Here is a 25,067-nt window from a genome sequence, read left to right on the forward strand (position 1 = left end):
CCCTCGGCAGCCATGGGCCTTTGTCCCCCCGTGTCGCTCCGGCCGTGCCCGGGTGCCGCAGGGGACGTGGCCATGATGCTGCAGCCCGGCCCCGCAGCCGCTCGTGCGCGTCGGAGCGGAGCCGCCGCCAGCTCCGTGCACACGGAGGCAGGGACGCCCTGGTGTGCAGCCTAGCCTAGACAGCGCTGTCAGACAGCATTTTGTCACTGCGCTGTCCCTGCTCTCTTAAAAGGATTTTTTCCAAAACTCACTAGTTCTGTCTGGCAAAAGCTCTTTTGTCCCATGTGTCTGCCTTTTTCCTTTCTCTCCACTGTATCTCTCCCCATTCTGTCTTTGCAACGGTCTTGTCTGTGTTCCCCGCTGTCTGTGTCTGTGCTGCCTTCTCCACGTGTCTGCACTGTTGTTTGGTTTGGGTTTCCCCGCCACGCAGCCCTGCAGGCAGCTGCTCCTCCTTTCTCAGCTGTGCTCCTGGGTCAGCAGCAGCGGCGGTGCCCGCGGGTGCATGTGTGGGGCCCCATCCTGGTGCCATTCCTCATGCTGCAGGAGAGCTCTATCCTCCCTGGGGATTAGGACAACAAAAAATAACAACGCTTTTAAATTAATTATAACAATGCTTTTAGAATCTCCTTGTCAGCAGGTGAAAAGAGGGAAGAAAAGGTGCGCTGGGGGCAGGGGCTGAGGGCTGCAGTCATTGGGGCAGGTGCTGGCAGCGGCTTTTCGGAGTCTGTCCATCCTGTTGCACTGCAGAGCTCCTCATTAAACAGGAGGAGGAGATGCCCGTGACTCTGCTAAGCCTCCGAGCTCGGCCATGCGGAGCAGGAGGAGGCTTGTGAGCCTGGACCGTGAGTCTCAGGGTAGCATCCCCTCACGAAGGGCGACCCAAGCCTTTCCCCATCCGTTTCCAGTGTTATCTCTTTACCTGCTTCTTCTGGGGCCTGGTAAGGTGGCAGGTGCCCCAGGCAAGTGTGCAGGATGGCTCTTGGCTCCGTGCTGCGGAGCAGAGCTTTGCACACCCTGCTGCAAGTGTGACTTATTGCGGGCGCTAGGAGGGCTCTGACTCCCTCCCTCCTGGTGCGGACGAGCTACCCGGGCATGCGACAGGGCAGATTGCAAGGTCTGCACCAGGTTGGGCAAAGCTCTGTGTGGTTCATTTGCTGGCTGATCAGCCCTGCTACCTGTTCCGTGGAGCCCGTACTTCCTGGCACCGGCCCTGCATCCCTGTTGGGCTTGTGGGGCAGGGATGCGCCACATCCAGCTGCTCTGAGGCCGGCAGAAGAGTTAAATCAGAGCAGCGTCGTTACAACTAGGTCGAGCTGAATTATTCATAGCAAATCATTTATTCACCAAACTCAGCCTCGTTTTCTGCGAGCAGCACACTATTGTCCTGGATTTATTCACATTTGGAGATGATTCCTGGTGCAGCTCTTGTCCCAGAGGTTGTGCCAGTGTTGCTCATGGGGTTTTCTTCATTAAAATGCAGAGGAGTTTCCAGCTAGATTTCATGGTATTTGTAGCTCGCTGGGGTCCTCTTCCTGTTAGCATTTGGATGAATGGTTTTGGTGAGCAAGATTTATGGTGCAAATATTTGTGTTTGCATCCAATGAACCTCTTCTGGGTCAAGTTGAAGGCAGAAGGAGACCTATATTAAACCCTGCGTCGATTCTCTTTTGCCCTTTGGCCCAAGGATCAACATTCCCCCCTGTGTGTATGACTATTCCCTGTCTATATGACTGTTTGTTCCAGAGTTTTTTATCAGCAGATCTGCTGAAAGGGCACAAATTCTGGGCACACTTTCTTTGGCACAAAGCTTTGCTTTCTGGTTATTTCTGCCTTTATTTGCCCAGCTACAATAAAGTGAATGTTGGGGGCGTCTGCACCCCTCCTGACCGCACCAGTGCCTGGGGGAAAAAGCGGTGCCTCCCTCCCCCAGCTCTGATTCGTTGCTATCTCGTTATCTGCCAGTTCCCCCTTCTGTGGGGCACAGAGTTAATTAAGAGCCGCTGGAGACATCCCAGCTGCTGCCTCTGGGGCTTTTGCGGCAGAAGCATCAAGAGCTCCTCTCATGTTCTCGGTCTCTCAGGCTGGTGTTCAAGAGAGGATGCACCTAAAAAAAATGACCTAAAGCCAGGGCAGGAGGCAGGTTCCTGGCACGCGTTGGGCACCAATGCAGGCAGCGAAGGGGGGAAAAGGCAATTGCTGCCGAGCACAGGGATGAGGTGGGAATTTGGCCTTTCCTCCAGCCTCATCCATCCCCATCCGAGATCACTCATTCTCCGTCGGTGCAGCAGCCGCTCCCAAGAGCGGGAAGCTCCTTGCCGGGATGGGAAGGCAGCAGCGTTTGCATCGCCCGTGTTCTTCCCTTTTCCTTTAGGGCCTAGGAAAAAAAAAAGGCAATTTTACAAATTAGGTTTTTTTCTCTATGTTTTTAATCAAATTTTACATCGTATTCAAAAGCATCAGGAACTGCTAAAATGTGGTCTGGAAGAGTGATTTCTGACAGAAGAATCGGAGCACTAGAGTTGGGGGAGGAGATACTGATTTTATTTTAAGCAGGGTATATGCAGAGTAGCTAAATAGCTAACTGTTGTTTTTGTCATATTATTGCCTATGGTGTATGCAAAGTGTTGAGGGTTTTTTTTGTCTTCCCATCCTCGATAGGGGTGAAAATCAATATACTTGAAAATCAAAACCAATAATCTTGATTAATTTTTCAAAAAGTAAATCTAGGCCAATTGAAATACTTGCCTTTGACAGTTTTTAACAATTTTGATTGGATTACAGCTCCTTTAAAATTGTTTCTGTGGAAGTGTCAATAAATTAAAATAGGTGCAAAATCAGCAAATACCTTTGGGGTAAGTGGCACGTGTACAGCAGGGCCCTGTCGCGGAGGGGCTCGCGGGGTTTGCCCTGCTCCCCTCGACGCGCTGCGCTCTGCACTCATCACCGCTGGATCCTGGGGCTGCACGTGTCTCCCGCGGGCTGTGTCCTGCCTCCGTGCCCTGTGGGAGGCCAGGCTAGAAAGTCAGTGGGGGAGCTGGGACGCTTCAGTCCCAGAGTGAACTGGGTGCTGATTTCCCTGAGGGTAGAGCTCTCCTGGGAGGTGTTATTTCCCATCTGCTTGCTCTTCACTTCCGTGCATCTTCCTTTGCTCTCCATCTCTTTGACCCTCCTTCTCCCACTGAGGCTGGATTCTCTGGGGCACTCTCAGTAGCGACGGGCTCGTGCTGATGTGGAAACTTTGCTGTAACGTGTTGTGCGCCGAGGGCAGAAGTCTGAGTTGAAATGCTGCTCCCATTCGGCTTGAGCAAACAGATTAAGTTCTTGTGGCCTTGCCAGCATGTGATACTGTCATAGAATTATCAATGAGGCATATCTCAGTGGCATATCTGACGTGGAGATAACCTCAGGGTATGTTTGAGAGCTCCTTGAGATTGCTGTTGTTAGGCACAGCCCTTAGGAAACAGGGCTTGCCGTGGCACTAGCCGCTCATCCCTGCAGTGTGCACCGTGCTCCTAAGATGAGTAATAACGCGAGTAGCAGCTCTCAGCTCATTGGAGTGTTTGCTCACCACAGAAATAGACTTTTTGCACATTCACTGCTGCAAATGCTGCTGGCAGATCTAGAGACAAAAAACAGTGAATCAAAAGGAAGGAATTCTTATTTCATGGATCAGATGTGAGTGCCTGCAGCAGCTGTCCTCCATCCATAGTCAACTAGAGCAGTTGGAAAAGAGCAGGGCTGGTTTCCCTCATCACTGCGGGTTGACCAGAGCAACCATGAGGTGGAAACGCCTGGACCGTGCAGCTGTGTGACGTGACGGGAGTGAGCAGCACCCATCCGTGCCAATGTCAGGCATGAGTCCCCCGGCAAGTCCTCACCCAACTGCCACTGCGTTGGCTTGGAGCGGGGGGACGACAATGTTTTCTCCTTGACTGGCAAAAGATATCAGGAGAAACATCCTCTCTGAGAACAGCAGAATGCCTAAGGCAGCTCAATTACATTTTTGAAAAATTGCATGTCAGAGACTGCTCCAAACAGGATGACTCTCCAGTACTGGGAAGGAGGGATAAGTCCTGGGTTATCAATCTGGCCTTTCTGTTGCCTAATATTCGGATTGTCTTGGCCAAGCCTAATAAGCTCAGTCACTTCTCTGTCTTTCTGCAGCCCCCCTGGGGTGTTTGGTCTATTCTGTGAATGGCAGAGAGCTTGCCAAACTACTAAACTTTGATATAATCTATTTCCTCCTATGCAGTATAAGGACATAAAGCATTATATTCAAATCTTCATCAAATCAGGCTTATTCCAGAAATGTGTTGAGGTTTCAGGCAGAATAGGCCACCCTTACTGGGGTCACTGCAAGCAGGTGAACGCGGGAGCACCTGGTCGGAGGCCCCAGCTCGTGCTCCCAGCTCTGATCAGTATCTAGCACCAGCAAGGAGGAAGCCGACCCTGGGCACGTTCCCAAAACATCTCAGTTAAGCTGCACTGCACCCCAGGACTCCCTTGGACAAGGGTGTCCCTCTGCCCAGGATTGCACAGGACCTGGCCTAGGAACTGGGCTCCATGCCAAGAATATTTGTAGCGTGGTGACCACTTGTGTCTTTGCAAATCCACCCTGAGCCAAAGCAAGAGCTGGTCTTTCCTGCACACCTTGGCACCTTACTGCCTCGGTGCGTTTTATGCTGTTGCAGAACACGCTTTTAATTTCTTTAGCAGCATGTTGGGCTCTTGTGAAACAAAGAGAAGGTTTCGGTGCAGCGATAGGGATCAGTGGCGCAGTCTAAGCAGCTTTCAGACATGGATGAAATTCACCCCGAGGAAGCGGCCCAGATAAAGCTTTGCCTCTGCTGCGAACCTCTGCCCAGGTAGATTAGTGCTCAGCAGCTTCCTCCAGCTGTGTGAAGTCTCCAGGAAAGGAAATGCAGAGCCGTGTCTGATATGGCTCTAAGGAAGTTTCTAAACAGGTTGTTGAGAAATCATGAGATTGCTGAAGGAGAAGAATGCCATCCTTTAAATGTACTGCTAAGATTGTCAGCCAGGCTTGGAGGGGACTTCTAACTAGCGGCCAAGTGAATGCTCTGGGCCCAGGCACCGTGAGAAGACGCAGTCTCCAAGGCACCTTGTTTGGTGCAATCTCCAGCACTTCATTACCTGCAAGAGTGGTGAATTTGCCCTAATCAGAGATGGCCCTGACTGTTGATGAGAAAGAACTTGCTGAATAGTCTAAAGATCTTAGAAAGCTCTATAGTGATATTGAGAGATGATTTAATGTCCAAAATGAAAGAACATAGGAGGGGGACATTATTATCTTGCTGTCACTAATCCAGCCCCTTCCCACATGAGTATGGCCTGGAGCTGTGCATCTCATTAACCGAAAGAAGAGGAAGAGACCTTCAGAGCTCCAGAGGGGCCAACAAGGAGAGGAGACATGTGGCAGAAGTCTCTCTAATAGCAAGCCTATTCTATACCTTTAGTGAGGAGCAGCCAGATCCAACTGTGCCAAACACAAGCAGCCAAAATACAGAAGGCAGCTTTGAGTGATGCAGGGAAGAATGGAGGAGGCAGCTCTGTGGAGCAGCTCCTGCCGCGGCGCTCCGGGGGAGGCGAGCCGTGATGCTCACCGAGGAGCTGGGCAGCTTCTGCGCTGCCACGGAGAGCCCGAGTGGGACGCGTGGGGTCCACCACATGTCTGAAGGCTGCAGGCTGCCGTGAAGCTGGAGCAGAGGCCTGGGCTCCAGACTGGGATGACGATGTTCAGATCAGTTTGCTTTGGAAAAAGGTATCTCGGTAGGACTGCAGTATAAATGCTGGCAAAGCAGTTGTTTGAGAGCTGAACGTTGCAATTCAGACATGCTCAAAAAAAAAAAAAAAAAAAAAAAGAATTTGACATCTTTCTGGGGAAGATGAGTTCTGGCTCCCTGCACATATTTGCATGTGAGAAGGGCAAACATTTGTGTTCTGGCCATTTCTAAGACCAAGGGCTCAGGGGAGGGGTGGAGGGAGAAGTCTTGACCAACGCTCACAGCAGCTCCCTTTCTCCCTGCAGCGCCTGGTGCGGATGAACATGCCCATCTCGCCCGAGGATTTAACCGTCCACTTCACCTCAACGCTGATGGCCTTGATCCGGACTGCTCTCGAAATCAAACTTGCCACAGGTGAGAAGTGAGTTGGCGGAGGGCCGCGAAGCCTGAAGGCTGGTGGGAGCTCCCCAGTCCTCTGGAAGCCACAGGAACCCTCGCGCGGGTGGAAATCTCCTCTTCCACCTCCACAAGGGCAATAGCAGGGCACAGGGCTGGCAACAGAGAGGGGTCCCAAGGCTTGCTCTGCCTGATGATAGTGAGATGGAGGGTTGTGTTTGGCCATCTCAGAAGCTCAATGGCACCCCTTGTACATACAGATTGCTGTATATGGAAAGACAATGTTGTATATGGACAAACAACCATTTCCATACCTTGTTTCTTAGCAATGACAGCAGAACAGGGGGAAAAAAAAGCCCTCCTTCTGCAGTGTTGCTGTCTGCTAGTAGTGAAGCAGTGACTTGGAGTTCTGTGAACTGTGTTCTGCCTTGAGATAAAATTTTAATTATTTAAGTGTTTAATCAGGCATATGCTTGACTTCCCGATTAAGCATTGCAATATAATAAAATACACTGACTTCTTCTCTGGGTCATTAAACTATTTAATCAGTCTGTCTGGGGTCAGAATCAAGGCATGACCGGCCAAAGCACTTTTTTACCTAATTTAAAAACTAACAGGAGGTAATGATGTTATGGGTGAAGAGCATGGTTGTATTAGGATGCTGTGCTTTTCCTAAGTGGTTTCAGGCCAGTTTTTTACCTTTTCTGTACTAATTAACTCCCTCATACACTGTAGAAACTGTTGGTTTTGTTGCTTTGGGTAGGTGTTACTGGCAGAAGAGAATGTTTTGTGGCTATTGGAACACCCCTGGAGAGGGAACAGAGATTCAGACTCTCATTTCTAAGCGTACAATTAAGACCTCCTGAGTTTTCAGAAACCAACATCTTATTGGAGTAATAACCTCTATTATTGCTGCTGAATGTGGCAACCCTATCTCTTAGGATGCTGAAGTCTTAAGAATTAGCAGTGTTTTATGATTCTAGTTTTAGTATTACTTTATGAATCTAGTTACATGTCAGCAACAGCAATTCAGTGTTTTTCAGGTGAAAATGGTACTTTTTTGCGGGAGGGGAGGATACATATTGGGAACTGGAAAACAGAGCTCAAGTGATAGTGCTGGATTCTTTCTAGGGCTTATATCTGCTGTGGGTTGTGAGTTCTTGACCTGGTTTATTGTTACGAGCTTGGTTTAAGTAGCTTTAATGGACTGCATTTAATTGAGTCTTTAGTGGGACTAACATGCCCTTAATAGACCTTCCCTAATGAGATTCAATGTGGGAGGTCAAGCCACCATTTAGCAGCATATCCAGAGTCTTCTCCCGTTACTCTTCTCTTAGAAAAATAATCTCTGTCATTCACATGAGCTACTTAATTGCCTGCTGTGCAGTGCATCCATTTGGGAGTTGGCCTGTTGTACACAGACTTTAATCACTTTCCACTTGCATCCTGGGACATTACTTTGGCCCTTTGAATAAAGCTGCTGTGTTGGGCGCTCTGTTTTGTGTTGTTCTATAGCTCCTGCCTGATGGTGCTGACACAGAACAGTATTCTAAATGTTTCTGTCATTCCCAAACACTTTGGGATGGGTTGGTGGCAGTGGAGAGGGTTCGTAATAATTCATGGGACTGTTCGTACCTTGGACTTGCTGTAATTTGGTAGCTGGGTAATTTTCCTCTTAGGTCTTGTGCTTCTGAAAGGAGGGGGAGGAAAAGGACTGCACATAATTCATTCCTTTTTTAAACACCTAGTTAAGGTGGTGAAACTGGGAGTATAGTTCTGCTTAGCTCCCTTCAGAGCCACCTGGGAGAAGTGCTGGTGCAAAGGCAGCCCAGGTTCTCTGATGTGCACCCTAGAACGGACCAACATTTTCCCTTTTCCTCACACACTTTTTCTCTCCCCTCCCTTCAGGAGGTGTGAAGCAGCACCAGTGTGATGCTGAATTGAGAAAAGAGATCTCGCTGGTTTGGCCCAATCTGTCGCAGAAGACCCTGGATTTGTTGGTTCCTCCTCACAAACGTAAGTGGTCCACCAGCACGCGCCAGCCCTAAGCACCCAGGCAGGTGCTTGCTGCCTTGCCTGCCCTGCCCCAGCTCACCCAGGCACAGAGACACCTCATGGTGCAGTAAATAAGCCCAGAATAAGTCATCGAGGCGTCACCTCCCCAGTGTTCACAGCCCACATCTCCATACCGTGGGTATCAACAGAGTCAGCAAGCCAAGGTCATGTCCAGGCATGTACTTCCTGATGTTTCAGTGGGTTTCTAATGTGCCAACAAGGAGGCATCGCCCTGTGTGGGCTCTTCCGGAGATATATTTTTTTTTCTGTAGCTTTCCTTGCTTCCCGTCTGTGCCATACGGGAAAGGAGAGCAATTTCTGCTGTCTGGGATCAATCTGGTCCAGAAAATCAAGAGAAGAACATTAAAGTTTGCTGAGAACTCATGTAATCAGAAGTGAGGCACTTTGCTAAAGGCCTTTTTGTTATTTAATGATGTCCTGTGCGAATGTGCTGAGAAAATGGAAAGATTGCCATTATCTTGATTGGCCAAAATGAGAGCTCTGGATTCCTGATTAATGAGAAACCATGCAGCCCAATAAAGGCATTGTTAATTAAGAAAAATGAGGGAGCTGAGGAGGTGCAAATCAGAGGGTAGCAACTGCCTAAGTCTTTTCCTGTGCACATCCCTTGATGCCTTTATATCTGGTGTTTAACCCTTCAGTCTGAAGCATTTTTTCAGCTGCCATGTATGGAAAGGCCAGTAGCATAGCTGTGAGGGCAAAAAAGACATCTGGAAAAATGAAATACAGTTTTAAAGAATATTAGCCCCTTATGTCCCAGCTGACTGTAATTCAAAGGAAGAGAAATGATGCTTCCCTGTTGATAAAACGCTGGCTGCAGATCTGGTATTAATTTAGCAAAGTCTCTCGTCAGTCTTGCTTACAATGCCAGAGCCTTCTTGGCTTTTTTTTTTTTTTTCTCTTTTCTTCTTTATTTCCTCCACAGCCTTTCTGAATGTTTTTCTTAGAGACCTGTTATAAACAGGGCCGTCCTCCCCAGACACGAAAGGTAGCAGCAGGCAAAGGTAGAAGGGAGGAATGGGAAAAAGTTGATCTTTGTGTTATAATCTTTTCTTGCTCCTTTTTCCTTTCCCCCACTTTTTTCTCTTTCTTATACCTCATTCTAATGCGATGTCTTCTTCCTGTTTTACATGCCCATTTGTTTTTGATACTTATTTTGCTTTTTGATTTACTCTTTTCTTCTTGTTTTATCCTTTCTCCACCTGAACGTCGCTGCTACATCTTGTTGTCCTTTAATCAGCCGATGAGATGACTGTGGGGAAGGTCTATGCAGCACTCATGATATTCGACTTCTACAAGCAGAATAAAAACAGCAGGGAACAAGTCCACCAGCCTCCGGGAGGCCTGTGCCAGGTACTCGCTTTCTGTAGCTGGGGGCACTTCTAACAAGTCTCATGAGCTCGTTTCATCTGGGAAGTCTGGATGCTTCTCCAAGCAGGATTTGAAAATGCCGTCTTGAATATGGAGCATCTCTTGGAAGTGTCTGTATGTCTCAATCTTTTTTTTTAAAAAAAAAAGCAATTTCCATTTCCAGAATTTCAAGTGATGTGGGTGACTAAGTCCTATTTTCAGAAGCAGATTACATGCTGGGACACCAAAGAAGTATTCAGAGTTAATGTCAGTTTGGCCGCAAAATGCCCAAGGTGCTTTCAAAAATGGGAATTATGCTTCAAAACAAATTTCTTGGAAATTTCTCTGTGTTGTTGTGCAGTCCTTTCACCTTCTTTGGGCATCTGCTAGTGAAAACAAAGAGTGAACATTTGGGGAAATATTTTCACTGGAGTATGGGGCAAAGGGGTTGGTGATTCTTGTTCCAGCCTAAGCAGTTATTTTACTACTGTTCTTTTATATCTCCTGTATCCCTACTAACACTGTAATATTCACTTCATAGCCCTTCAGTGTGGCAGGGTGGTGGTATTTGAGTCAGAAGCTGAGATTCCAGCTTAAAACTGAAAACCATTTCCAAGGATAGCCCTGACCTGCAACTTAATAGGAGTTCACAGGAAGAAAATCCTTTTCAGTACTTCTACTTCTCAAATTTGATACCACACAAATATCTTGCGTTATGGAAGCCAGTGACAAACCTCTCTTTGGATTTAGATGTTCAGGATTTTGTCTCATAAAGATTGTCATATGACCACACACAAGAACACTGGCTCAGGCTAATAGCTTTCTGAAGGTGATAACACAGTGACATCTGGGGAAATGGCATGAGAAATGAGTGAGTGCAGGGTGATATGTCCTCTCCTTCTCCTGTTGAGCTTCATGGTTTGCCCTTAGGGACTTTCTCAGGCAGGAGTTTTATCCTCATCTTGGTACCTAATAGCTTTCCATAGACTTCTTATGATGGCCAGGGGGCAGTTGCATAATTAGGAGGCAGTCTGATAAATATGTGTAATATACTCCTCAAACAGCAACTGCTTTGGGATTGAATCCCCAATCATGGAACCACTTCAGGATGAGCAAGCACAGGACGAGGATCTGCTGTGGCCACCTCTGTCCCTCGCACAGACACCGGGCTGAGGCGAGAGCGGCACCTGACTTGGAGTCGCAAGCTGTGACCTGAATTAAACAGCTCCTTCTGTCTACAGCTTCCCCTTTGCAGCCCATGAGAAAGCTCCCATCATTGTAGGAAAATCCTGCTGCACTCTGCAGCCTGGGAGAAGTATTTTTGAGTCCAGATGTGGATTGTAGCACAAATGTTCTCTTCAATGTTGTCCTGTGCAAAGAGAAAGACAGCAATTGTCCTTCAGAGCCTCTAGCAGCTCAGGGAAGGTCAGTGTGTTTTTTGCTGGGATAATCTTTCAGGGGACATTTTATTAAGGAGGAAAGACGCAGACATTTTCTCCATATCCCAGGCTGTCTCTGAGAGCCTTTCTTTGTCCTTTGCAGCCTGGAGCGGTGTCACTGTTCCACCCGCTGAAGGCCACTTTGGAGCAAACGCAGCCCGCAGCGTTCAGCAACGCCAAAGCGTTCCTTCGTCAGAAAAGCTCTGCCTCGCTCAACAACGGGGGCACCCTGTGAGTACCCCGGGACCTGCTCGCGCGGCTGCGGGGTGAGGAGGGGCAGCCTGGGCGTGTGACAACCCTGGGCGCTACCGCTGTGATTGCTTTGGAAAGGGTGCAGCACATCCCGGGACCCCGCGGGGTGGCCCCTTCGCGCTGTGGCAGGGAGGTGTCCTGGGGCAGCTCCAAGCTGCCTCTGTACAGCTCTGTGGCCACCACTTCTTCTGAGGCCACAGTTGTCACAGATTTTTAATTATAGCTGTCTGGGGTTATATGGCCTTAATAACCATGGTGAGACACCAGTGTGAGTTGTATAAGAATAGAAAGCCAGGGCCACCCGTAATAATTTAGTGTAGTAAGACTACAACTGTGTTTGCCCCATACCATTTAACAGCTCTTTGTCTAACTGGTCTTATATAATTTCCTTGTTCTATAACACCCATTTATTTATTTATTTTGTTTTACTTCCTCATATTGTTGCCATATTGTTTGGTCATATTGGTTGGTGCAGGTTCTTCCATTCTGTATGGAAGAATGTCCCTGTCAGGGTCCAGAAGACTGTATAGCTTCACCAGGCACTGTGCCCGTGCTGCAGCTAGTTTCACAAGGACAGGGAAACCTTTGAAAACTCCAAGTGTACCTAAGCACTCTGTTGTCTTCATCACAATAAGGTTAAAGATAATAATAAGGCTCTGTAAAAGAGCTCATCTGCCTTTCCTCTTTACCTCCTGACAGGCCAGCCCCAGAGGGTGGGATCAAAGAGTCCAGTTCCTGGGGGACTCAACGCACCCAGGATGTGTTTTATGAAACCAGGACACCAGCTTTTGAACGAGGCCGCTCAGAAGAAATCCCTGTTGAGCGGGTGAGCAGAAAGGTGAAGGCAGAGTGAAACGCAGAGTGTCTCAATACAATAGATATCAAACTAGACACTTGCCTGATAGCTGAAGGTCCTCTGTCTTCAGAAAAGAGTATTGATCTCTCTTTTAACAACTCAAAACTTGCTTCATTGTTTTGGAGAGGAAAAAGAATATGTATATGTGTGATAGCTTGTACTGTAACTTTCTGTGTGGACAGTTCTTCTGGAAATGCCTACACCTGGAGCTAGGTTTTAATAATCCTAGTTACCTAGCGTTATTTCTTCCTAGTTTGTTATTCCTCTATTCCTCCCCCCGCATGGCAGTCATTGCCATGGCTCATGGAAGTGCTTGGGCTCCTCTTGCCCATGCTGAAGACAGTGCTGTCAAAACATAGCCACCTCTGTGCTCCACAGCTCTTGGTTTACTCTCTTGTCCCTACCAACATCTCTTCAGAAGTAAACAAAGTTTAGAAGAAACCTGCTAGGATGATGGCTTCGAAGCTTGTGTTTATGTTCTTACTACTGACACTATTTCTTGATTTAATCAGGTGGTAGAAATGAGGGAAATCAGCCCCACACTTGCCAATGGAGAGCACCAACCAGGCCTGGAGAGCCAGGGACGGGCAGCTTCCATGCCACGCCTGGCTGCCGAAACTCAGGTGAGCTGCGCTGCTAGCGGCAGACTTGGAATAAGTCAGGGGCTCTGTACGTTCCCCCTTCTTGTCATGTTGTTGAAGGATGCTTGTGGGTATTTGTTTTAAAAGATGTTTATTGAAACTGGAGAAAGGTAGCAAACCTTTTTGTGCTTTAGACTGTAGGCATTCACGTGTAGGCAAGGCACTGCCCTCAGATTTACTCATTCCTGGTTGAAGCAAAAAGCAACACAGAAAAATCCTGTTGTGTGGAAACAAACTGCTGAATACCTGCCCATGAGTATCTATTCTGATTAACTGGAGTCACAACATTATTTGCAGACCAGTATCCTGGAAAACATATGTTTCCAGCAGAGAATAGCATGCCACCTATCCAAGCAGCATGTCAAGGCATGCTCCTAGCCATAAAATAAATGGAAAATGTGCTGTGATTTTCTGCAATAAATGTAGGGGATATAAAAAGTATCAGGGAGTCTGTGGCTGGAAGGCTGCACTGAGACTCTAAGCAGCATCCCTCTTTCTTTCTTTTCCCATAGTATTTAGCATTTACTCCATCCATGGGTAACGTGCTCTTGAGAATTTTGTTTTCCTTGGTTAACTTCTTTACAAGAAGTCTCATCTTTAGACCTGAACGTTGCAGCAACTTGGTGACTAATTGCACATGCTCCTTGCTACATAGGTTGCCATGGTTTTCCCAGATCATTTCTGAGCATTTCACCAGTTCATTAGTAACTCATCGCCCCAGATGCTCTCCAGTCACCAAGCCCCTCATGATAACATCTTCCTTTCACAGCTGCATCTCTGTCATTGAGGAGTCCTGATTCATAAAACAGTGAGCGAGTAGCCTGTGGTTGGGTGCCATTCTTCATGCCTCTGTGTGGCCAGCAGAACACGAAAGATGCTCTGCACCCTAAATACACACCAACAGTAGCACCAGATGTGTTTTGCTAACATATTCCGTCTGGCACAAGTGACACTTAACTGGCTTACAGGTTTCCCAGATGACTTAAGGGACTGCTGCCTTTGCAAGACAGTTCCAGAAGATCATTGAATAGGACCTTGTTTCTTGGGATTCTTTTGAGTTATTAAGAACACTACTCAAGATGCTTAAAAAAGAAACAGACCCCTAAAGAAACCCATTTTCCCTCCCATCCTCCCTCCTAAGACAAAGGTTGCTCTCTATCCCAGACAACAAGGAGTTTTTTTCCTTCCAAGGCAAAGCACTTACCAATAGCACATGCTTTTCTTTGGGAAACTCCTTCCCATGGCAGTATCAATCTGCAGTTGATGCTGCCGTGACTGAACAAGGGCACAATCAGAGACTGAAAGATCCATTTGCCCTCTTGCAAAGAGAGAAAAACTTCTGGGTTGCCCTTGGTACTACCACAAAGCCACTGCTTCCTCCAGGAGGAAATGTCCTATAGGTACCTCTCTGCAGGCATTTGCCAGAGGGTGGTGGTGTCTAGTTGGCAATCAGCTACGATTACATGAGGAAGCGCCCAAAGAATTAGGGGCAAAACACCCACTTTCCATGATCAAATATGGTCAGTAGCAAATCCCTCATTTGAAGAAGAATGGGATGCATCCAGCAGGACATGGCTGCAGCCTGTGAAACCTGTCTAGTTGAGTTGTGAATCAGGCCTCTCTGAGCTGAGTGGATCTAACCTGGTTTGATAATGTAATGTTTTGGTGGTTGTAGCTTCAGATGAGTAACTGATGTACTTTCTGTGTGTCTTCCCCTTCCATGCCCTGCACCTTCCCTCTTACACACTGCTTCTGGTGCCCCCAAACTTTGAGTTCTTTATAACTCTTACTTGCAATGCTTTCTGTTTCCTCCTGTTTTTGGTACATTTCCCTTTCTGTTTGCCCACCATTTCTCTGTCTTTTTGTGTTCCATTCTTAAAAAAAAAAAAAAAAAAAAACCTGCTTTCAATCTCACTTCCTCCCTCCTTCTTTGCTGTCCTCCTTCCCCATCACCTGCCCTCCCCTCGTCATGGTGTCTGCTGCACATCTGCCGTGATGTCTGACAATGGCTGTACTGTGGGGCTGCTTCCAATAATGTCTCTCATCTTGTCCGAATTGTTTGCAGAGGAGCAAAGCACGGTCACCTGGGAGTTACCTAGCAGTATGTAGTTTGCACTAAGTTGTATCCTATTCAACCTCTGTTAAGAAATAATGAACCTTCCTTAACCCTCTTCTTTTTCCCTTCTCATTTGGAGTGCAACGTTGCACTGACGAGCTGCCACCTCTACCCCCTTCTCCTCAGCTCCCCTGATCCACGGTTGCACGCTGCACGCTCTAATAGCAGGAAGGTTTTTCATTTGTTTTGCTTATTTATTTATTTTGTATGCCTTGTTGCACAGGAATTTAGCAAGTGAAGACAAGGGGTTTGGTAATGAAGAAGCAATTAGCAACTCTCTCAAGGGTTATGGCATAGTCTCCGAGGGCTTGTGTGGAGTGTGAGCACCCGTTAGCATAACGAGAAACACATCAGGTTTTCTGGAAAGGATATTCTTTAGTCTGCTAAAATACAATTCCCATTAGTGCCAGTGGAGGCTTCTGTTCTTGGAATAAGCACACTATCAGATCCAAAGAGGAATGGTTATTTCTTTTGGCCTTGGGTGGCTCTTCTGTTAGGAAGTTTCTGTCTTCTCCCTGGCAACTCTTAAAGGGCTTTTGGAAGTCTTGATCTGTGTTTCTAGTGGACAGTATTTTCCTGATCCTATTTTCCTGGTGCTATTTTACCCAGAAGATCAATTCCTAAATCGGGCCACCCTATGATCCTCTTTCACCTCCATTGCCTTCAGATTCAGCAGTAAGTGATGAGGGTCAACACAGAGCTCTGATTTATAAAATACTCCTTGCCTGTTGAAAGTGTGCACAGCAAGGACTGCAGGAGGAGGCAAATGCAGCCCAATGTATTCATGTTAACTGGTGCAGACCCTGGGGCCCCACTGATGCAAGAGGCCACATTGTATTCTCCTGCCCCGGCTGCCCAGCCAGTGCTCTTTGACTTCCTTGTGTCTCCAACAAGTTCCAGCTCAGTGGAGTTCTTGGACTCCACTGAGAAGCACCAAAATTTGGATGACTGACCTGAAAGAAAGGGAACGGCAAATAAAACTCAGCTCAGTTGGCAACTTTGCACGCAATACAAGTTTCCTAATATCCGAGACAGCGTGCTGAAGGAAGCAAAGCAGTTCTTTGCATTCAAATAATGAATAGAGCTGCAAAACACCCAGCTTCGCATTATGTAAATACCACAGGGCAGCTGAGATCTGAATTCCTGGGTAAGCAAACAAAATAGCATAGACAGTAAAAATAATACAAGGCTCTTTGAAAAGGTTACAATGAACAAAGTAAATGTTCTGCTAGAACAGAACAGGACCTCATTTGATGCACATATTGGATGGAGGATTCAAACAAGACCTAAGGGACTGGAGGACATCCTGAGCTCCTTTCCAGGCAGGGTGGACTGCAGTGGTCTGAGGACTTCCCTCTTTCAAGCAGCTTTTATGTAACAACAGACCCAAGGAAGCCTCTAGGGGATGAGTGAAGATCTGTCTCCTCCTCAAAGCAGTCTGCAAAGCACCTGGATGCCAGCAAAGTGCAAGAAGAGGAAACAATCGTTTTGCTTGTTTGTGAGCCTTAGAAATGGTGGTTGAGCAGTGGGGCAGTGAAAAGCTCTGAGAATGGCCATTTTACAGGACACTTGTGTGATTTCTACAGAGCATTTTGCAAGGCTTTGAACCCAAAGGGAAAGGAACAGAGTCCCAAGCTGCTGCTGGCATGGGGATGTGGCTCAGTTCTGCCCATGGGAGGTTGTATTAGTCTGCATAGAGATCTCATTATTTACTTTTGAGCCACAAATGATGCGAAAACAACAATAATGAGCCTGAGAAGCCGTTTCTGGATAAGTCCTGGTAGAATTGGAGCAAGGCCCTGCTATCCTGCTTGCCCTCGCCACTAGGTTTTGATAGAGTAGTGGTAGAACAAGAAGTCAAGAGTTTAGAAGTTTGATAAGCATCCTCAGATGCTTATCTGATGCCTCAGATATAATTATCAAATGGCCTATGCCTTCCTTGCTCACTTCTTATTGCTGATTTTGTTCTCTAGGTGATACCCAGGACTGTTTTTCACGCCTTCCTGTTCAGAGTTGTTCTGGGCCCTGAAGTAGTTTTAGGTGAAACTAGTCTTGGAGGACTTTGTGGGATGCTTGGCTACTGTGCTGCCCTGTAACCCTGCTAATCTACCGCTGATCCCTGTGATGCTGTGTTTGGTGTGAAGTGCTGCATCTTGCTCTGCACCCACAGTACCCATGGGCACAAAGCTAAAAGAAAAGCCCATTTCAGCAAATGTAGACCTCATTCGCTCCTCCTGTTTAGCACCAGATCTGCCATTCCACAAGTCCTTCTCCCCATTTGTTATACCACCTTTACCATTTTTCTCCTTTCCCTCCTTGCCCTGTCCCTCCTCGTAAAACCCTTCCCATGCTGGGAGCTGAACAGCTGGCTGTGGTGCAGGCCTGCCCTCTCACCCTGCTCCGTCTCGCTCCATGTGCCTTGCAGCCCATTCCGGACACGAGCCCCATGAAGCGCTCCATCTCCACGCTGACGCCGCAGCGTCCTCACGCCATGCACCTGTACGAGTACTCCTTGGAGCGCATGCCGCCCGACCAGGTCCATCACCACCACCACCACCGCTGCCACCGGCGGAAAGAAAAGAAGCAGAAGTCCATGGACAGGACTGCCCATCAGCTGGCCGATGGGGAAGCTGGTGAGCCAGGTGCATGGTGGGGTCTTGCTGGGGAGGGGAGCTCTCCTTCCATGTGGATTTGAGGTCCCACCTGCATGTGTGGAAGGGCTCCCCTCTCTCACACCTGGAGGTTCGAAGGCACCTGGCTGTTCAAAGGCAGATTGATCATCAAGCCTCAACCAATGTTCTCCTTTCAGTTGCTCAGTCTGGTGAGTCTTCTTCCAAGGATAAGAAGCAAGAACGCGGTCGATCCCAAGAGAGGAAGCAGCACTCCTCCTCCTCCTCTGAAAAGCAGCGCTTCTACTCCTGCGACCGCTACGGCAGCCGGGACCGTTCTCAGCCCAAGTCGGCTGATCAAAGCAGGCCCACCTCACCCAACGGAGGGCCAGAGCAAGGTCCACACAGACAGGTGAGGAGAGCAGGGTGGGGAAAAATCCCTAAGGCCTCCAGGGGTGTACGTGCCTTTTCTTGTGTTTTATTTAAAATAATCAGAGAGAATGGGGAATGCCAGGCAGCAGGAGATAAAAGCTTTTAGATGCTGCTTACTGCTTCAGATCCAGCCCAGGGTTGGAAATACTATCCCTTGATGGCTCTTTAATAGCCTTCTACTAAAGCATTGAGTTAATGCTTTCACAGAGACCCCCCTGCCACAGCAACAGCCTTAATAACAGCTTCAGGTAGCCTGGTGCAGAGCAGCCTGGGAGTCCTGGAAATTGGCCTGACTTGGTGGAGGTGGAAAAAAACTTACCTGAGCCAAGGCAGGTCAGTAATGTGGAGTGAGAAGCTACACTGGTCTGCAGAACTGAGCCTATCCCCTGCCAGATTTGTTGATTTAGCATCTACAGCCGTGCAGTGCTGCAAGCATTTGGTGATTGTGAAATAAATCCATGCCATTCTGGTATAATCCAGTATAGGAAAGGAAGGCTCCTGAGAGCCAGAGCCACATTTAGCCCTGATGCCGTGGTGATTTCAGTAGGGTTTGCGCATGAAGCGATCTCGTTAATTTGCCCTTGAGGTTATGTGGGCTTTGGAGCTGTTCCCTTGGTGGAACAGGTTAATTTTCACATGGTTTCTGAAAGTTGAAATGAAAAAGTCATTTTGCCCTGGTGTCAAATCAATCTGCAAATCTGTTCTCTAGCTAGAAGGAGAAATCAAGATAATAGAGAGTGGGAACACAGGAAAAAATAGGATCCAAGAGGGAACTGACAGAGCTTAAATGGCCTTCATGCTTTTTTCAGAGGAGTTTTCTTTCTTAATTTCTCTCTTTGCTTTGAGAGATGGTGAGATGACATTGCTTTTAGCAGAACTATACCTTTCCTTCCTTGCCGACTCCACTTGCCCGAGCTTTAAATACCATGTATGTTATAATTAAAAAAAGAGAGTTTCCCACAGTTAATAAGAATCAGTATTGGAGCATTGCTTGCCTTTATGAACCTGATCCCCCAGTTCCAGTGAAGTCTGTATCGTCCTTCACGTCCTGTGGGGAGCAGAGAAAGCCAGTTCTTTCAGTGTCCAAGTGTTATATTGATTTGCATTTTATCTGCTTTCAGTGGAACTGTTAGTACATTTCCTGGTCATATCAAGAAAAAAAAGAAGATTATAAAAATAGCCAAACCAGCATATCATTTCTGTCCTAATGAGCTGAAGACTCTTTGTCTTCATAAGGAGTCTCTGAGATGCTCTGTCCCTCTGTTTCCTGCTGTACTTTGGCTCAATAACAACATGCTTGTTAACTCTCAAGCATTTTCTTTGTTAGCTCTTTCCTTTCCTTGGGAGACTCAGCTTTTACCAAGGGTCAGGCCTGGCACAGCACATTTCACCAGGCTTCTCAAGCAGAACGAGGCCAACTCCGGGTGTGCTCTGCCAAAAATGTAGCTTGGTTCTAGCTAGAGTCAAGCCAAACATTGAAAGACAGGTTTGGATCAAAAAGAAAGTCCCCAGAGATTTTTGTGCAAAAAAAGGGGGAAGAACATTGCACTGGGGCCAACTCCAAATGCTTTGTTTGACCCAAATAGAAATGTTTGTGTTTCTTCCGAGTGATACCACTGTTTCCTTCTTAGTCCAGGAGAATTGGTTAAAAAAAAAAATCTGTCTCACAATAAAGATATGAAAAACTTCTTATTTATTTATTTTTTCAGAAACATTGTAGGATGAGAGATTTGGGTATTTGGAAAAAAAAAGGGGGGGGGGAGATATTTTAGCATGAAAATGTCATTATCTTAGCTCACAACCATTTCCTGGATTGAAGAAATTTGAATATCCTACAAAAGTATATTCTTGGGCATTTTAATGCTTATCAAAGCAAATTAGTTCTGCTTGGTTTTATTGGCATTTTGAGTGCTCAACAAGTACGTTCCCCACACTGGCATTACACTGCAGCCTGATGGCACAGTTCTGCAGGATTTTCCTCGTAAGAGGCAGCTGCACAATTTTTTTTACCCTGCTACGAATGGTGAACTTGGGATCCATTTGGGATCCATTAATCTTTAGGGCAGGGATCTGCTGCAGGTCCGTAACAGGCAAATGTGGTGCTGCCAGAGATGGGAAAAGGGGGGAAAATGAAGATAAGTAAAAGAAAAAGCAGTTTCCGGCCTCTGATATCCACCACCTTTCCCTTAAAATGCCTGGGGAAACTGAGGCAGAGCAGAACAAGTGTTGACTGATAGCCAAACAAGCAACAACTCGATATTTTTAGAGGAAAGGCAAAGCAGCACTATGAAAATGAAAGGTCTCCTCTGGAAAGGTTAAGTCACCGAAGGCTCCATGATTTTAAAACACGCTCCCAGGGTTACTCACGTATTAGCCTGGGAGGATGTAAATAGAAATGGCCAAACCAGAGCACGTTCCTCTCCCTCACGTCATTTATTCCGTAGTGTAGCTCAGTTCACACCCGCACGTCATGTCAGTAACACGAAAAGCTGCCACTCACTTGCCATTAAAAAACTAAATGTAAAATGTTAACTAGCAGAAGCTGACCAGGCGTTTTAATATTTTTCTTTTAAGAACCCGTTTGCTGAAGTTAAGAGCTGTTACTTTTGAGACTTTGCAAGAAGGGGCTATTTAATCAAAGCACATATAATTCCCAAACAATGAAAAAAAATCTACCCCAAAATCCTCCTTCCAAACAGTCGGCTTTAGACAACCAAAATGATGCCCAACATGAGCTTCACAGCTCTTGGGGGAGCCATGTAAGCTTTCTCCTTCCCCGAAGCTCGTAGTGTTACCATACAAAATGTGCCCCGCAATGCGCGGTGTCCGTCCGAGCCACTCGCGAGCGCGCAGGTAAGGCGCATGCCGAGCCCGTGTCTGGTGTGGTGCCTTTCCCCCGGACACCGTCCCTCTCTGTTGGAGCTGTTTGCGTCCTACCGATGCTCTGATTGTTTCTGTTCCTATCTACTGCTCCCAGAACTCCAGTCCCCTGGCTCTCCACATCTCCCGTCTAGTTATCGCTCAAGAACCTCCTTCCCCTTGACTGTGCTCGTCTAAACTCTCTCTTTTTTGCTTCTCTTCCCTCTTGTGACTTGTCTCTTCCCCCTTGTCGCTTGCCCTTCTGTTTTGCACCTGCCTGCCTCTGTGTTCGTCTGGCGTTTCCCTTTTTTATTTTTGATTTGCTTTGTTCCAATTTTTATGTAGGGCAGTGGTTCAGTTAATGGGAGCCCCTTGCTGTCGACATCTGGTGCTAGTACCCCATGCCGGGGTCGGAGGCAGCTCCCACAGACTCCACTGACCCCTCGCCCCAGCATCACTTACAAGACCGCTAACTCCTCGCCCGTGCACTTCACCAGTTTCCAAACCGGCCTGCCCACTTTCTCGCCGGGACGCCTGAGCCGCGGCTTGTCGGAGCACAACGCCTTGCTGCGCGGGGACTCCGCGAGCCAGGCCCACGCCACCGTGGCCCGCATCGGCTCCGACCCCTACCTGGGGCACCGCGATGACAGCGACAGCCCCTACCGCGTGGTGCCGGAGGATACGCTCACCTTCGAGGAGGCCGTCGCCACCAATTCAGGAAGGTCCTCAAGGACTTCTTACGTCTCGTCCTTGACCTCCCAGTCGCACCAAATCCGCCGGGTCCCCAATGGCTACCATTACACCCTGGGCCTCAACACGGGCCCCGGGACAGGCACCAGAGGACGTAGTTATTACCATGAGGCCGATGAGGATGACTGGTGCTAGTGTCATGGCAAAGCCCTTTAAAATCGATGAGTTTTATCATCTGGAAGGCTGTGCACGGAGCCCCGCGTGGGCCCGGGGCCCAGCAGGGCGGCAGCCCTGCCCCCAGGGCAGCCCCGGCCGCGAGGACGGCTCTGCCCACCGGCCCGAGCCCCTCCGAGCGAGACACCCGGGCAGCCGCTCTCCTCTCTTTTTCTTTTTTTTGCACTAGACAAACTCCACGAAGAACGAAGGATCGCGGGGAGCCCCTCTCTGCCCCCTGCGCTTGCCCGCCTCCCTCCTGCCTTGTCTAGTTGGAAGCTGTAGGCCGTAGGCTGAACCCGTGCCCAGGGCACGGTGCTGCTCGTCGACGATGGAAACAGGACTCAACCCCTTTCCAGATCAGCATCGTTTAGTCGTTGGGCTGTTTCGTATTTATTTATTTTAGTTTTCTGGTTCCTGGTCAGGGTGGGAGTCGGGGAGTGCAGACGGACACCCGCAAACCCAGTTGAATCACGTTTTGTCTTGTTCAAGGCCAAGGGGGAAGAGCATCTACCTAGATGCTGGGAGAGGAGAGACATGAGGGAGAACAAAGGACAGTCCCTCGGGACTCGATGTTCAGCCACAGCAATCCCCTCCGATGGAGCCGCCCGCGCACCTTTGAGCTGATAAAACACTGCAGCGCCAGGACTCTGCTGTGACACCGCTGCTGCGCGCATCTCTTTCGTGTTCCTCCCCACTTTGGATCCTTCACGATGACACACGATGAAGCCGCCAGAGAGCTACTTTGGAAGGACTGTTTCCATGCTGCTGGAACTTTTCTTTCCGTCCCCCTCTCTCCTGTCAACTGCAACATGCCCTCACTGTTTTGTCTTGTTTACAATATAAGCTTGATTTAGCAAAAAAAAAAACAACAACAACAACAACAAAAACTTAAAAAAATTGGGGAAAAAAGGAGAAAAAAGCATAGGGATGAGAAAAAGAAATGTTATTGGTTTTATATCAAGCTATTAGATAGAACTTTAACTTTTCATTGTGTGCATTTTTGTAAATTGTACAGTAAAAAAAATAGAAAAGAAAAAAAATTACTCTTTATGTAGAGAATTAGTCCAATTGTCATTCCAGGTCCCACCGTTTCTACCGAATGCTCCAGTTGTTCACTACTAAGTGCCTAACCTTTGAAATCTTTCACAGCGACGATGCAACCTCTTGCTTCGATGCATCAGCAGTTGGGGAAGTGCCGGGAGGGGAAGGCAGGGAGGGAGGGAAGAGCCGGGCAGAGGGCTCGTCCCGACGCGCTGTGGTACGCCCAGCACCGCGCGTCAGTCGCTTCTGGTTGTTGGACGGCGTCTTGAAGTCCCAGGTTGGAAGCTTGTAGTGGGGAAGGCAAGCACGCTCTGGGGTTGGTCTGGGTTTTGTTGGCCTTTTATTTATGTATTTATTTTAATACTTGCTGGGAGCGGGAGGGGAGCAATTTCAGCAAATGAAAACGGCCTTTGCTTATTGACTAGAGTTTCGGGCCTGTGGGGGAGATGCAGCTGCATATTCAGCAGCTGCTGGGATGCTCTCACAGGAAAAGTAGCGTTTTTCACACTGCATGTTGAGTCGTAGTTTGGCTGTGAAAGCTCCGGCCGTGTTCTGTGGTGCGTAATTTGTGTCGAGGGCAGTTGGAGAGTCTTGTTTTTATTGCCTGTTAAAAGAAAAAAGAAAAAAGAAAACTTCTAACTCTGATTCTCAGGGATGAGATTTCTGTGTTCTTACACTGACTCTTCTGTTGGATGCTCCCTTTATTTCGTGCACGTGTGGATTTCTGCACTTCGAGCCTGGGAAAGGGACAAGCGCAATATGCTGCCAGCAAGGGGGATAAAGGGCTGGAAGGAACCCCCCGACGGGACCTTGCGTCGGTGGCGTCGGAGAACCGCTAGATGGCTCGGATGGGGCATGGTGAGGCCAGGAGCACTGAAGACACGTAGGACGCGGACCAAAGGTTGAAGAAGGAAGGGTGGGAGGTTGCGAGTTGTCAGTGCTGGGAGGGTTTATCACTGAAGATGAGAATAGGAGGAGACCTAGCTGGCTAGTTGTATTTTTTGGAGCATCTACCAAGCGCCAGAACTGTGAAACTTCTATAGGGCAAGCAGTCGCTTAGAGCAGGTAGAGACCTGGTGGATCCTGGAGATTCGTTTTGTTGCTAAGGTAGGTTAGGGCATCGGACTTTACAAAAAGCTCAGGAGGTCTCCAAATACTCTCAGCAAAGTCTTTCAGCTTCAGCTGGGAGCAGTCTGTTGTGGGGCGGTTCTTAACATCTCCTGTAGCTTCTGCGTTGAGGAAATTCAACCAGGTTTGCTCCGTTCTCCGTTGTTTTTGTTTGTTTGTTTGTTGGTTTGTTTCGGTTTTCACTAAGAATCTCTGGCCAATCTCATCCCTGGATTCTGCTCAAGGAGCGCTCCGCCCTGTACCTCTGCCCCTGTCCTTACACGCACTTTGGCCGAAGAAAGTGCGGCGACCAGAGGTACCTTATGGATAATGGCCGTAACCTGCAAACGGAGGGCTATGCAACAAGATGACACGTAAGGAAACAAATTAAAACAACAGACAAACAGAAAGACCTTCATCCATCTGTAGCTTTATCTGCTGGATTTTCCTGTTTCAGGCTTCAGCATGATTGTGACCAAATGTTTTATACATTTTTTTCCTTATATGAAGGCACAAACACTTTATTTGAAATTTTAAAGAAAAAATAAATGTTACTATTTTACTCCACAAAGTAAAGGAGAGGGAAGAAAAAATCTCTCTGACAGTGCATGCAAACGTTGTACCCACGCTGGAAAGCAAAAGAGATGTCTTTCTGTATTGAAATATTTTGTCTTTTCTCCACTCTGCCTTTCCCCTCTCTTAATGCTTTAAGATATTAAACCCCACAGCCCCACACTAATAAAACCATCCGGAAGCGCACAGCCAAGTGGTGGCATTGGATCATTTAAATTCCTCTGTAGAACCTGAAGAAGAGCTTCAAGTTGTCCAATCCTCCACCCATCTCATAGAGGTGGTTGTTTCAAATGACGACAGTGACAGACAAGCCTGACCACAATTGTTCATAACCCTTTTCCTATATATTTTTACAGCCTCAATGCTGTCTCTTAAATGCATACATAATATTTCCAAGGATTCTCATAGTGAGTTGCCAAACTTGAAATGCACCAATCAGTTTTCTGCATCCAGAACCAGTCTCGTAGTGGCTGTACTTTGAATAAGTAATGTTTGCATGTAAAATATATACATATATACATATATATAAAAAGTATGTGCATGGAAAATGTTTATCTTCGTACTTTTTTGATACAATGTATTCCTCAGTTGTTAATTTTTAATTATATTTGATATAAATTGGGGGTTTGTTGCAAAACTTTATATTTAAAAAAACAGTGTTAAAAATTATACA

At 47.5% G+C, this 25,067-nt stretch overlaps 1 protein-coding gene across 1 annotated transcript in view; it reads left to right on the plus strand.

Moving 5' to 3' along the window:
- The window catches only part of CACNA1B (calcium voltage-gated channel subunit alpha1 B), a 272,146-nt gene extending 250,195 nt beyond the window's left edge, over nt 1-21,951 (plus strand). Inside the window, exons 39-47 of the mRNA XM_088523279.1 lie at nt 6,047-6,155; nt 8,046-8,153; nt 9,454-9,566; nt 11,106-11,233; nt 11,954-12,080; nt 12,623-12,733; nt 17,293-17,500; nt 17,677-17,888; nt 21,113-21,951. Of these exons, the coding sequence (XP_088379405.1) occupies nt 6,047-6,155; nt 8,046-8,153; nt 9,454-9,566; nt 11,106-11,233; nt 11,954-12,080; nt 12,623-12,733; nt 17,293-17,500; nt 17,677-17,888; nt 21,113-21,652 (1,656 nt within the window). The 3' untranslated portion in view covers nt 21,653-21,951. The remainder of the gene's footprint in view (nt 1-6,046; nt 6,156-8,045; nt 8,154-9,453; nt 9,567-11,105; nt 11,234-11,953; nt 12,081-12,622; nt 12,734-17,292; nt 17,501-17,676; nt 17,889-21,112) is intronic.
- Nucleotides 21,952-25,067: the final 3,116 nt, after the last annotated feature.

Source organism: Tinamus guttatus, unplaced genomic scaffold, assembly GCF_059628265.1.
Source record: "Tinamus guttatus ecotype Peru unplaced genomic scaffold, ASM5962826v1 Tinamus_guttatus_pri_ptg000177l, whole genome shotgun sequence".
Taxonomy (NCBI): Eukaryota; Metazoa; Chordata; class Aves; order Tinamiformes; family Tinamidae; genus Tinamus; species Tinamus guttatus.